Below are 13,550 nucleotides of genomic sequence, written 5' to 3'. Positions count from 1 at the left end.
AAATTTTGTAAACTCTAATAATTGAATTTTCTTGTAAGATATTAATTTATCATCACTTCTCAATTAGGAAATTTTAAGATTCTAGTTAATCTACTAATATTTATTTGCCTGTGGTCTTCTGAATAAAAAAGAGTGCATTATTGTTTTTTCAGAGGTCCTTTAAATATGCCTGAGTAGTTGAGAGTAGTCATTTATAATGTGTATTATTTGCTTATTTTATATTTCCTGTGCCAAAATTATAATCAGTTTTATATAGATACATTAAAAGACTTCATACAAAAATTTGCTTTGTATGACTTAAATTAACTCCTAATGAATCTTGAAGAAAATCTTGGTTCTATTTTAAAATTTTCTACCTAGAAAACATAAGTCCAGAAGAAGAATATAAAATTGCCTGCCTCCTCATGGTCTTTGTGGCAGTTTCTTTGCCAACACTCGCCAGTAATGTGATGTCTCAATATAGCCCTGCTATAGAAGGTAATAGTAGTTTAAAATTATTTGGGCGAAAGTCATGAAGTTTTGATACTGCTGATATTTTCATTTGCTCTTGTTCATTTATAAAAAACATGATTTATGTTCTGTCACTTAAATAGCTCTGTAACTTTGATTAGTCTAAGTCCCAATTTCCTGATATACGAAATGTATTATTATATATGTGAGCCTGTGCTTTGTCTGAATGTGTGTTTGTCAGGGGATAGTAAGAGAATATCTACCTCTTAGGATTATTTTAAGGATTGAATGAGAAAATGTAAAGCAGCTAAGCACTTCTTTAAATTTCTATAATGATATAAGAATATATGATCTCTTTTAGGAGTTTTTGAAAGTGTACCTGTTTAATACAAACATAATCCTTTGTTGCTCTCTTGCTGCACTGTTTTTCAAAGCACCCGTCCTCATGAAAATAAAAGGAGAGTAAGACAGCTTATGCCCCAACTCTGCTTTTAATCATGCTACTATTTATGTAGATTGTACAGACATTAAAGATTTGCCTTCAGTATTATTTGATATTTTGGGGTCACACAGAAACCACAAACCTTATTTGTACTTTCTCAGGGCACTGCAACAACATACATTGCTTGGCCAAAGCCATTAACCAGATAGCTGCAGCTTTGTTCACAATTCACAAAGGAAGCATTGAAGACCGCCTTAAAGAATTTCTGGCCGTACGTATAATCAAATAGCAAAACTTGTGACTTTTTATAAAGAAAATTAAAATTAAAACTGTGGGATATGGCAGAATAATCCCTCCCTCCTTTTCTTTTTTAGAAACAGGTCAAGGCAGGACGTTAAAACCAAGGATATTAGTTTAGAATTTTCTTCCTTTAACTTAGAAATCTCTCATTTCTAGAGGCTCTGCAACAGGACTTCTTTTTTCTAAGTAGATGATGTCAAGACTGTCCTAGAATTTTGCCTAAGGTTTACTAGAGGTAAAAGCAAAGTGAAGGAAAATTAGAAGAGAATGTTCTCTTGAAAAGGATAAATTTTATTTATATTTATTTGGAGGACTATTAATTGTGAAAAAACTCAAAAGTAAGAATACTACTTATACCAAAAGAGGGTAGTAGTGCTAACTCTAGCCTCATGAAGTGTGGCTCTTAGTTTCTATGTAAGTATAGCTCTTTTTTTCCTTTATGAATGTACCTTTTCCTTATTTTATATAAAGGAAATAATTATTCCATGGCGCAATAAACAGTAGAATATTTGCTTCTTTTTTAAGTTATAAATCCTGTTAGCCTTATAAGTTTTTATTTTTTTAATTTTTGAAGAAAATATAATAATGGGGAAAATGACTTCTATTTCAGGCAAAACAACATTAAGATTAAAAACTTTATTTTCATTTCTTTCATTTCCTTAATTCAAGGCTTAACATCCCAATCTTACATTGTACCCGTTAATTCAAACTCATTGTGAAGTTTTCTTCTTGAGAATTAAGATGTAATTAATACATATATTGGAAAGAGGAAGAATAGTTTAAATCATTGAAACAAAAGAATTATGCAAAATGTCAGTCTTTATAACCAAGATGAAAATGCATACATTGTGCAAAATGAAAAATGATGCAAAAATATATATATAAAAAAAAAAGTCAGTCTTAACGGCTAATATTTGATTATTTATTAACTTCTTGTCTGGTACATTAATAATTTCCAAATTGTTGCTTGAATGTAAAGAATCTACGCTCATCATGTTTGTTATTTATATAAAACTGCTGAATGATTGAAATGTGAGGTTAAAGCATATTGAAAGTAGGTAGCTATTGAACATTTTGTTTAAAAAAACTCATTTAAAATTTATGTATTCTTTTAAGCTTGCATCCTCCAGTCTACTGAAAATTGGCCAGGAAACAGATAAAACAACAACAAGAAATAGAGAATCTGTTTATTTATTGCTAGATATGGTAAGTCTCATTTTAATTTTAACTAATAACAAAGAAGTGTTTGTCATTCCTAAGTTTTTTCTTACCATTTTACCAATCAAATAACAGTAAGAGCTGTCAAGTATTTTTTGGTTCACTCTACCCATATCACATATTTTCTAGAAATTTCTGTAAAGACTGACATCACTTTTATTTTACCATTATGCTAATGATATCAGAAACATCAAAATAAAAGATTAGCATTTCCTGTAGGGTATTCTTTTATAACTGGTTTTCAATCCATTGGGAAACATTTGAACCTTTTATTTTCCTAGTGTATCTGTTTCAGCTCATCCAGTTTTGTGAGTTTTCTGTATTCTAACTCTATCCCATTATCTAATCTAACTTCCTAAATTGTGTGTGTCTGATAATCAATTCCTTCTCATTACCAGCTATGCTGGTTTCTACCTTGTAGTTCTTCCCTCACTTAAAGTAATTTCCTTTACCTGAGAGATCTGTGTCTATCTTAATGACACTGCACACCCCAAAAGCGTATCTTTTTTCAGATATGCTTTCCTGATTACTGTGGTCACGTTCATCTTTCTTCCCTTTTGAACTTCAGAAGGGCCCTTTTGTTTGCTTTTATTATCTAGCTTACTCTTGGGTCTCCAGTTAGACTTGATGGTTATGGACCACATTTTAAAAATGCTTATATTCTCTTTTATGTTTCGTAAATTATTTAGGATGGTAAAAGCACTCATTATGCTCCTGTTGATTGATTTAATTAAAAAGTAACAAATTTTAAACTTTTTGATGGCATGTACTTTGGCACAGTTATATTGCAGATTTTGAAGTAAAGAGCAAATAATTTGTATCTGTTTCTAACCAGAACAGTTTAGAAATTATGGTTTGCTGGTTGTCAGTAATTGTTCCCATTATAAATAACTTGAATTCTGATGCATTTTTGGAATTTTTCAGATTGTTCAGGAATCCCCATTCCTGACAATGGATCTTTTGGAATCTTGTTTTCCTTATGTCTTGCTGAGAAATGCATACCATGCTGTCTACAAGCAAAGTGTTACATCTTCTGCATAAAATTACTTACTTACTGAAGACAAGCACGCATTATTGTTGCCTCAGTTTTACCTGTAAACTGTGGAACTATTTTACCTATGGCCTGAAAAAAAGTTTTGTGGATTATAAATTTCTTTTCATACAGTTGTATTTTCTGATTATTGGTTTCTTAATATGATTGTACTACAGTATACTTGGTTGAATTAGGTTGCACATTCACTGAATTCACAGAAATTATTCCTATAATTTTAGAGTATCATTTGTTTGGGAAACATAGATTATCTCTATGTTTTTGATATTTGATAATGAAAAAAAACCTTTGCTTGTTTATTTCTGAAAAATAATTGTATGTAGTGATTATTTTAGATAGTGATATTATAGTATTCATCTGTGTGTAAATTATTTCATATAGGGAAGAGTTCTGATCTGTACCTATGGTTCTTAATGAAAACAAAATTGGATGTGCATTTCTGTGCTGTTATGAATACATTTCTACTTATTTTGAAACATTTGCCAAACTAAATACTGTAACACTGTATAACATTAAAAATGTTAAAGAACTGCTCAGCATTAGAAGCAGGCTATGTCCCGAAATTCTAAAACAGCAGCATATGTTGTTGCTTGTATAAAGCCTAGTGATAATTTTTAGAAATAACGTCCATGATGCCCTGTTGGCATTAGCACTACCATTGTATCCTGCTGTATAATAAACAATCTAGACATTTATCAACTGTTGATACAAATGTTAGTCCCTAACCACTTTTTATATGTTTTAAATTTTTGAAATTCAAGTGTACCTGCCATAACATAAAATAAACACTAGACTGTATCACATTTTGAATGATTTCTTTAATTTGGGATCCTCAGAGATTTAGTCAATAATAAGGAAAGTTTTAGTTTAAAATAAACTTTAGGAGTGTGTAAGTAAGTGTAGCATTTGATACCAGGACAGCTATTACAAGATTTGTTTAAATGTTTGGAAAAACATTCCACTGAAAAAAATATTAAAATTAGAAAATAAAATTACATGATATTTTTAAAAAATTAAAACTAAAAGGAAACGTGTGCTATTGGTTTGTTAATTGTATCTTTGGCCAAGTAGACAGAGAGAATGATCTTGGAACTAGTAAAAAAGTTGTTGAGAATTACTACTTCTATCAATAATGAATGAGGAAGTCACAAAGGGCCTATTGCTTAGTGATTGGCATGGAGGGGAGAGCAGCTCATTTAGTTTGAAAACTAACCAGATGTTTTGCTCTTTGGCATTTAAAGACTGTTTCTCAACAACTTTGTATCTGGATATTATATGAAGTGTCTGTATTCCAGTCATGGGCTTCTTACGTATGAGTTGGTAATTTGTGTTAGGAGAAAAGAAAACTGCTGTAAAAAACTCAATTATAATGTTTTTCTTTGTTCAAATACAGAGAGTGGAATGAAAATGAGGTACCACAAGATTATCATATAGCATACTACTATTTTGTGTATGTTTTCCCCAGCCTGCTTTTAAAGGAGGAAATAGTTGTCACTATCTGTTGAAAAATTTCAGTGTTTCCATGAGGATTTTTTAAAAGGGAAGAAATTTTTAAATGAAATAATTTCAAATTTGAAATAGCCTAACCACATAGTGAACAGTTGAAACTAAGATAAAATGCTGTTTGTTTAAAATTACTTGAATTCTAGAGTGTTAACAATTTGTTAGTAATGATAACCTTGCGAGGTAAAGTAGGTATTTGAGTATGTGCACTTTACTGTAATATGTAGAAGAACTTAAGGCTGTACACAAGCCATTCAGTGCTCCTATTCAGGCCAAGAGAAGATCCCTCTTTCAAAGTTATGTGAAGTTTGCTTTGTCACGAACAGACCGACTGACTGGTATACTACTTGATTATTCTTTACAAAACATTTTTCTACAAAGAGAAAAAAAAGAGGTGTAGGTTACTAGGAGGAAAGCATTAAAGTTAACAGTAAATTTACAACTACTATTCTTAACATTTGTTTTAACATTTCTTACTTTCTTCTAACCTTATACTACAGTGTCCTGTTTTCACTAATTGTGACCCTACTATATATGCTTGTCTGTAATGTGCTAATTTTACTCAATAGTAGAAAAGGTATTTGATACTCTTAAATGCCTTCGTATATACCAAAACTAACAATTTCATTTAGATGAACTTTTAGGCAATTTCATTATTATAAATATATCTATATCTTGGTTAACTTGTCTTATTATCTCCTTAGGGTAATTTCTTACAAGATTGCTTAATGGAAGGTTGTACACATTTTAAACTTTGTTGCATATTCTTAGATTTCCCTCCAGTAAGATTATATCAGTTTTACTCCTGCTATTGTGTGAGCATGGTTTCCTCCACATTGCTAAGGTATCTTTGCCTATTCAAATGATGTGACATATATAAAATTGCATATCTTTACTTATTATTGAGGTAGAATACCTTTTTTTTAGTATCACCTTTGATTATGGGACTGCTTTGAGGTCCAGCTTTATTTCATTAACCCCCCACACACACACATACACCTAAATATCCTGTGAAGTGGAAAAGGTGAGATGACTAGAAAGCTGCCACAGAGCTCATTGGTAAAGATGCCCTTTACCAATGTTTTATGTTGGGAGCATATAGTTAACTTTTCTCTTTGTTCTGTGTAGCGGCAACATATTATGAGGAATAGAAAGGTGGGGCTTTCTAGTACCTGGAATGGAGGGAGCTCAGTGCTAACACAAAGAAATTTCTGTGATTTTTCCCAATGAGATGATTCACGTATCTAGAGTATTTGGGGGAGAAAATGTGGAAGCCGAGCTTCTTAGATTAATAGGCTTTAGTGTTGGGACCATTGGTGAGAAATCAAAAAGGGTTCCATATTACAGGAAAATGATTTTTTTCTTAAGCCAAGAAGTGGGGCGGGGCGGGGGGGATGCTGGGGGTGGAGAAAGGCAACAGAGAAATTACAAAGTTACAGTACAGGTCATCCTGAAATAGATGATCTTTTCAATTTGGTGACTCATCTCTAGAGTCAGTACTTCATTAAAAAGACAGGAGCTTTGGGACATGTAACCTTAATCTTAATAACCCTTTTGCAGAAATACCTCCCATATTCAAACTGGTCTGATGATCTTCTTGTGTCACCAGCCACAAGGATTAGTAGACCTTGAAATGTTATCCTATCACTATAACTTCTCATCTATTCTCAGTATTACACTGGCAGTTCCTTTGGCAGCTGATCACACAGTAAGGACCGACTAGGCTTTCGAGATATCAGAACATCCTTGGAGAATAAATGCCTCCTCTGCTGGAGGTCATAGCATCCAGAAAGTGATTAGAGGAAGCAACTGATGACCTATGTAGTAAGTTCTGCTATTCCTGTCACAACCAAGCCCAAGTCCATGGATTGCTGGCAAGTGAACTAATACTGTGACTCCAGCCTGAAGGATAAATCAGTCAAGTCTATTACGCTCACTTCAGCCATAAGCCATATTTCTAGAAAATCAGTCTGAACATTTGCATTCTATACAAAATGTTACAATTGGAAGATAGATGTGATGTTTAGAGAACAATTTTTGAATCCGCCAAGCTACCCTATGTAAAAATCTGTTGGAGGAATTCTTCTTGACCTTGTATATTAACATCATTGTATCTTTTCCTAAAAGTGTACAGATAGGTGATTGCTTTGTGTGGCAGGGAGGGAGATCTTGAGAGTTCCTGTATTCCTGGAAGTAACACCCAGGGAGAGAGATAACATGCTCTGACTTAACACATTTGGTCTTGGTGTTAATGCTCATTATCAGATGTGAATTATTGAAAGGGAAGGGAGGGAAAAGGCTAATACTCCTCTGAGCACCAGATAGATCCCTCCACACGAACAAAGAGAAAAATAGTAGCTCCCAACATGAAACAAAGGGCACATCTACCAGTGAACTCTGTGACATGAGTCTCGCCATCAGCCTTTTCCACCTCACAGCTTATTTTCTGAGGAGGCTATTTATTACAGGGGAGTGTATTTTTAATCTTTAATAATGAAAGCCTTCATGGTATTATAAAAAATACTCAATACTCAAGATAAAGAATAAGGTGTTGTGGCACTTTTAAAACATGATGTATCTAGGACATTTATAGTGAGCAATGGGTTTCTGAAAAATCAGACTAGAGTCTCTGTTTTCTGTTTTAATTGATTTTAATTAATATGAATTTTAATTAATTTTAATTAATATGAATTTTCAGTATAAAGACAATGCTTGAATAGGGAAGTTAAATATAAATGTCCAGCTTCAATTCTACTTATACTGGAAGCTTTATTTTATTTTTATCCTGGAAGTTTTAAACATCTCTCCAGAGTCTAAAACCTCCAACAACTATTACTTCATCTCCCTCCATTTTCTTTGCACATCGCACATTAATTATAAAGCTTAAATAATATGTCACATTCTAGGATTTGGTCAAAAAAAATTTTTTAATACCTATGTGTATCAAATACTGGTGCAGAATGATAACAAACAAATCTTAAAACATTTTAACTAGACGTCTCTTGTTACCTGCTCTACGGATAGCTTCAGCTGGAAAAATTCCTAACGGGCTCCTTTTACAGTTGGATACTCTAGTCCTAATATATAACTGTTCCTTAGCTATAGCTGATTAAGTGACAGAGGAACTTAATTTCAGGGTAGTGAGTCTGGTGTCTTGGAAGTGATGGGCTGTCTTTATCAAATTTTCTCAGGTAATTTAGAACCAAGGCTCAAGTTATCATGGCTACTAAAACTGGAAATCTCATGCAGTTGGCCTTGGGGCAGCCATTTAATAGTTTCCTGTATTCTCAGAATATGAGGAAGGAGAGTAAGAGAGAAAACTGATCAGGTGAAGAATGAGTTGAATGTACAGGACAAAGCAAAGAAGCATGAGGATAAGAATGAGTAAACATTCTGACATTTTTTTTACTTGAATTAATTTGGCAAAATTAATATTTTTTTGCAACCTAAAGGATCCTGTACAAAGACGACCTTCAATAAATACTGAATAAACAAATGTACAGGTACTGTGCCCTAAATGTTTGGTGTGTGTACAAAGTAGGTGAGGTCACTGCCACCTATCACAGAGTTCACAGTTATGATGAAGGAGAAAGATTACATATTTGGTCATGATGCTCATGTGATGCAGGAGGCAAGTGGTAAAACAGAATATTCAACATGGTAGTTTTAAGAGCTGAACAGGGCTTAAGTGAAAGCTTCAATATTATTGATCATGGCCAATGGATATGTGAATGCATTAGAAAATTGGTATCATTAGCAAATAAACTGCACTTAATTGAAATTCAACTTTGACTGAATTTTTTTCCCTTTCTTCCCTCCTTGCCTTCCTTCCTAAAGGCACTCATAATAGGCTTTAAATGGTGGCTTCCTTTCTCCCTCTTTTTTTGAAATCTACAATATGCGCTAGTGCCCATATTTTAATTTGGCGCAGGACATGCATAACAAAAGTAAATGAAAACCGATGCATGTTAGAGCATATATATTATTTACTCCAGTGATTAAAGAGTAAAAAATCATCTTGTCAAGTTGCACTGTAACATTCAAGTTTTGTGTCTAATATGACTAATTTGCCAAACATTTGCAATTCTGAATGCTACAGAAAGGAGGGGGGGAGGTTCTATTACTTCACAATAAGTCATTAAACTTGTTAAAGATTCTTAATTCAAACTTGTTGGAAAAAAATTCTTTTCTCACATTTTCTGCAAGCCGCTGGAAAAGAGTACTGTGCAACATGATTACTATAATGTGTGAAAAGATGGCACTGTGTCTTACTGGCATGTAGATAGTTCCAATGAAACTTCTTTGATCTTTACTGATTTTTTCGCTGATAGGATTTAGAAATTTTTTTTTTGGCACTGGCAAATCAGCTGGGGTAGATCTTTGCTGATGGTAAATTTTTAACACCGGGTGAGGAAGATTTGTTGAAAACAGTTCAACAGTTCATTAGGCAACTTAGTACTGCAAACATGAGCTTTAGTAGTTTTTTAGGTAACTTTTCATAATATAATTGATAACTAACTGAATACAATCTTTCAAGGGCTGAGTCCACTTACTGATTTGTTTGCATTTTCTATACTAACTAAAAGAATTACAAGCCATGAAGAGTATTGTGGAAAATATACGAATAATGCAAAGATCATCACGTGGGCATTAGAAAGGATACCAGTGCAGTTACTGCTTTCTAATAAAATCGTAAAAAATATAAATTGAAAAAGTGTATAACCATCTCAAAATTGTTGAGTAATTGGGGCCTCCCTCTTGGCGCAAGGGGTTAAGCACACACTATGAAGCAATCTGCAAAGAATTCAATCCCCGGCCAGCCAGGGAGCAACCCACATGGCATAGCAGACCTCTCCTGACTCACCCACTGCTCCCCTCAGCAGTGTACTTCAGTCACTCTGCCTGTTCTGCTCCCCACTCTGTCTCTGGTGAATCTTCTCACCCCCCACATCTCTGGTCTGTACCCGAGTTCTTGATGCATAAATAAATAAATCTTAAAAAAAAAAATTGTTGAGTAACTAAAAGAAAACATGAGGGCAAAATTCACCTGAACATGTTTTTAAGATTTATTTATGCATGCAAGAGCTGGGGTTCAGGCCAGAGGTGCAGAGAATGAGAGGATTCACCAGAGACAGTGGGGAGCAGAACAGGCCAACTGACTGAAATACACAGCTGAGGGGAGCATTGGGCAGGACAGGAGTGGTCTGCTGCACCATGTGGGTCACCTCCTTGGCCAGGGATCGAACTCGTGCTCGTGCTGCAGTAGTTACTGATAGCTTCATAGTGCTAGCGCTTAACCCCTGTGCCACCATGGTGGCCCTGAACATTTTTTTTAAAGGTGTTCAAATATATCTCAATTTAATAAGTCCTTCATACACACATTTGCTACTGAAAATTAAAATGGCACATCAAAATTTTTACTGCAGTTTAAATTTTTGAAAACATAATTATAGCACCTTGCCCTAATTAACTCTAGCCAAACCACCTTTGTTTTTTGGGATTTTTTTTTTTTTTATTCATCCATGCACATTATAATTGCTGCTGATTCACGTATTGGGTTTCATCTTACTGACTTCAGACTTCTAAAATACCCGGGCAAGATATGTTAGTGCTTCTTTGAGTCAAATAAAAAAGTGAAAGTAAAGTATGTTGAAGTCACTCAAATGCCAGCTACGGAGGTTCCTTATAAGTTACTGCAATCAAGTTAGAGAAGAGATGCAAGAAAAAACAAACTTAGATCGCAGGTTACAAAAACAATGGCATATGTCTGCCATGGCATAGAGTATCTTGCCCAAGCAGCTGCACACTGGTCCTAAAATTACTTTCAAGAAAGAACAGTGCAAGAGTAAGGTTTATAACTTAATCAATACTCTGTCATAATTAGTCTCTGTGCTGGTCTTAGGAAATTCTCTCTGATACAATAATGGCAGCTGTGTTGAAATTTTTTAGTTTTTCCTATCTCTATATCCCTCTATTAATTTTCTCAAAGCAGAGAAAATCAATTGAGGTCTCAGTATCTAATTTTACCACTAGTTGCTGGAAGTGGCGTCGAGGGAAATGTTTTTCTTAGGAGTACCCAGGAAGCTGATTTTGAACCTCGGATTGGCTCCTAACTCCATTCTGAGAACCACCAATCAACTCAAAATGGAGGATAGAAAGTTTTCTCTTTCTAGTCAAATTGTTTGTATTTTGATGCTCTGTGCCCAAAATATGTTCTCAGGAAGAACTTGGCTTTAAAAGTTATTTTTCACTTAAATAGCAACAGACAAGAAGATAGAAACCTAAGTGAGTAATAGATGAATGGATAAACAAAATGTGGTATTATATACAATGGAAGAGTATTCAATCTCAATAAGGAAGAAAATATTGACAGAAGCTATATAACATGAATCTTGAAGACATTGTGCTAGTGAAAAAGGTCAATCACAGGGCCTCCCCTGTGGCGCAGCGGTTGAGCTCTGGGTTGCGAGGCTGCCCGCAGCCTCTGCAGCGCTGGTACGATCCCCGGCCACCGGGCGAGGGTCCCACATGGCGCGCAGACCTCTCCTGCCGCCCGCTGCTCCCCTCAGCAGTGTACTTGGGTCCTTCTGCCTGCTCTGCTCCCCGCTCTGACTCTGGTGAATTCTCTCACCCTCCCGCGCTTCTGACTGTACCCAGTGCTTGTATAAATAAATAAAAATAAATCTTAAAAAAAAAAAGAAAAGAAAAGAAAAAGGTCAATCACAAAAGGATATTACTTTTTTTAATATTTATTTATTTATGCATACAAGAGCTGGGGTACAGGCCAGAGGTGTGAGGGATGAGAGGATTCACCAGAGACAGAGCGGGGAACAGAACAGGCAGACTGACTGAAATACACTGCTGAGGGGAACAGCAGGCAAGACAGGAGAGGTCTGCTGCACTATGTGGGTAGCTCCCTGGCTGGGGATTGAACGCATGCTGCAGTGACTGTGGATAGCTCCATATGCTGTGTCTTAACCCCTTGCGCCACCAGGGAGGCTCCCTTACTTCATTTTATACAAGAACTGACTCTGTCCTGTATAAGGTTTTCCTTCTGGAAAAAAAAAAAAAAGCCCTTCATTCTCATATTTTCCTGGGTCAGCCCAAAAGGATGTGCAAGACGTCTCTCCATAATGCTGCTTGGTAATTGCACTACAGGAACCACGAGCCTTACTGGGTCTCCTTTTATGCTGGAAAGTCCACACGTAGGCGCAGTGGTGCAGAGCATAGAGCCAGGTATTCAATATGGGATGGAACCCAGAGCTCTTGAAGAACTGTCCTCCTCTAGGTGTCCAAAGCAGCCTTCCTAAAACATGTCAGTTTGGTAGTATGTGGATTATTTCAAGTTAAGGTCAACTGAGGCCCTGCAAGTTAAGGAAAAACAGAGACTTCCTTTACCTAGAACAATCAAAATATGGAGTATTACCCAAAATTGGGACTTTTTTTTTTTAACCAGAAAGAACCTTTCTGTGGGAGAAGCCTATTCATATGGCAGGCAAATATTTAATTACAGAGCATTTGTTCTTCACCATCTGAGTCCCATCCTCTCAGGAGGCCCTTTTCTCTCTTTTGAAGCCCCAGGTAGTTACCTCACTCCTTAGATGAGGATATACATTGTCAGGTCTTCCCATTTAATTTAGAACTTCTATCCACACGGTTTCTTTCTCCTACTGATCTGTCTGATGTTAATTTTATTTCTGTGATGGGGAAAAATTGCCTTTGTCCCCAGGTGGGACTGGGAGATACAGGGGTTCCATTCTAAGAGATTTGTGACATAGCCTCTGTATTTATGAATGTGTATGCTTTTTCCTGGGAAAATATCATATTGTTAGATTTTCTCTTTTTTTATGAAATTATTATTATTATTATTTTTATAGAGGCATGTTTTATTTATTTATTTGTTTGTTTGTTTTGTTTATACATGCACTTGGTACAGTCAGAAGCGCGGGAGGGTGAGAGAATTCACCAGAGTCAGAGCAGGGAGCAGAGCAGGCAGAAGGACCTAAGTACACTGCTGAGGGGAGCAGCGGGTGGCAGGAGAGGTCTGCGCGCCATGTGGGACCCTCCTCCAGTGGCCGGGGAGCAGCCGGGGATCGAACCAGCGCCGCAGAGGCTGCGGGCAGCTTCGCAACCCAGCGCTCAACTGCTGCACCATGGGGAGGCCCATATTGTTAGATTTTCAAAGAAGTTGGGGAAAAGGTTAAAAAGCATTACCCTGCATGCTTGTATTGGACTGTATTTCTTTCATGAAAATTTTCTTTAACGTACCATTTTTGAACAGTTTCTCCTTTAGGAACTCTATTCAATTAACAAAGGTAAGAATCTTTACCATCAGCAAATGTGTAAACATTTAAAAAATTGTTTTCTTTCCCTTTTTCTGAAATCTTCAGTTTGAGAGGTAAAGCTGAAGAAGCTACATAGGTGAGTTGTGACCCAAACACTTTGGGGAACATTGGTTTCCCCAAACATTAAGTCCTGGTTGCTGTGGCCAGACACACACACTCCATGCCTATCCTTACATGGAGCCAGCTGCACACAGACGCACCATGTCACTTCAGCCTGGCTTCGCTCCTCAAGCTCCAGCAC

At 35.8% G+C, this 13,550-nt stretch overlaps 1 protein-coding gene across 4 annotated transcripts in view; it reads left to right on the top strand.

Annotated features, from left to right (window-relative positions):
* The window catches only part of NCKAP1 (NCK associated protein 1), a gene marked incomplete at both ends in the record, with an annotated part of 78,604 nt that extends 75,153 nt beyond the window's left edge, over positions 1–3,451 (top strand). For all 4 annotated transcript variants that reach the window (XM_084252859.1, XM_084252858.1, XM_084252857.1 and 1 more), the window contains 4 exons: positions 361–477; positions 1,054–1,163; positions 2,309–2,398; positions 3,335–3,451. In XM_084252859.1, the coding sequence (XP_084108985.1) occupies positions 361–477; positions 1,054–1,163; positions 2,309–2,398; positions 3,335–3,451 (434 nt within the window). The remainder of the gene's footprint in view (positions 1–360; positions 478–1,053; positions 1,164–2,308; positions 2,399–3,334) is intronic.
* Positions 3,452–13,550: the final 10,099 nt, after the last annotated feature.

Source organism: Talpa europaea (genome assembly GCF_964194135.1).
Source record: "Talpa europaea genome assembly, chromosome: 1".
NCBI classification, from domain to species: Eukaryota; Metazoa; Chordata; class Mammalia; order Eulipotyphla; family Talpidae; genus Talpa; species Talpa europaea.
This window is presented reverse-complemented; position numbering and strand designations above follow the sequence as displayed.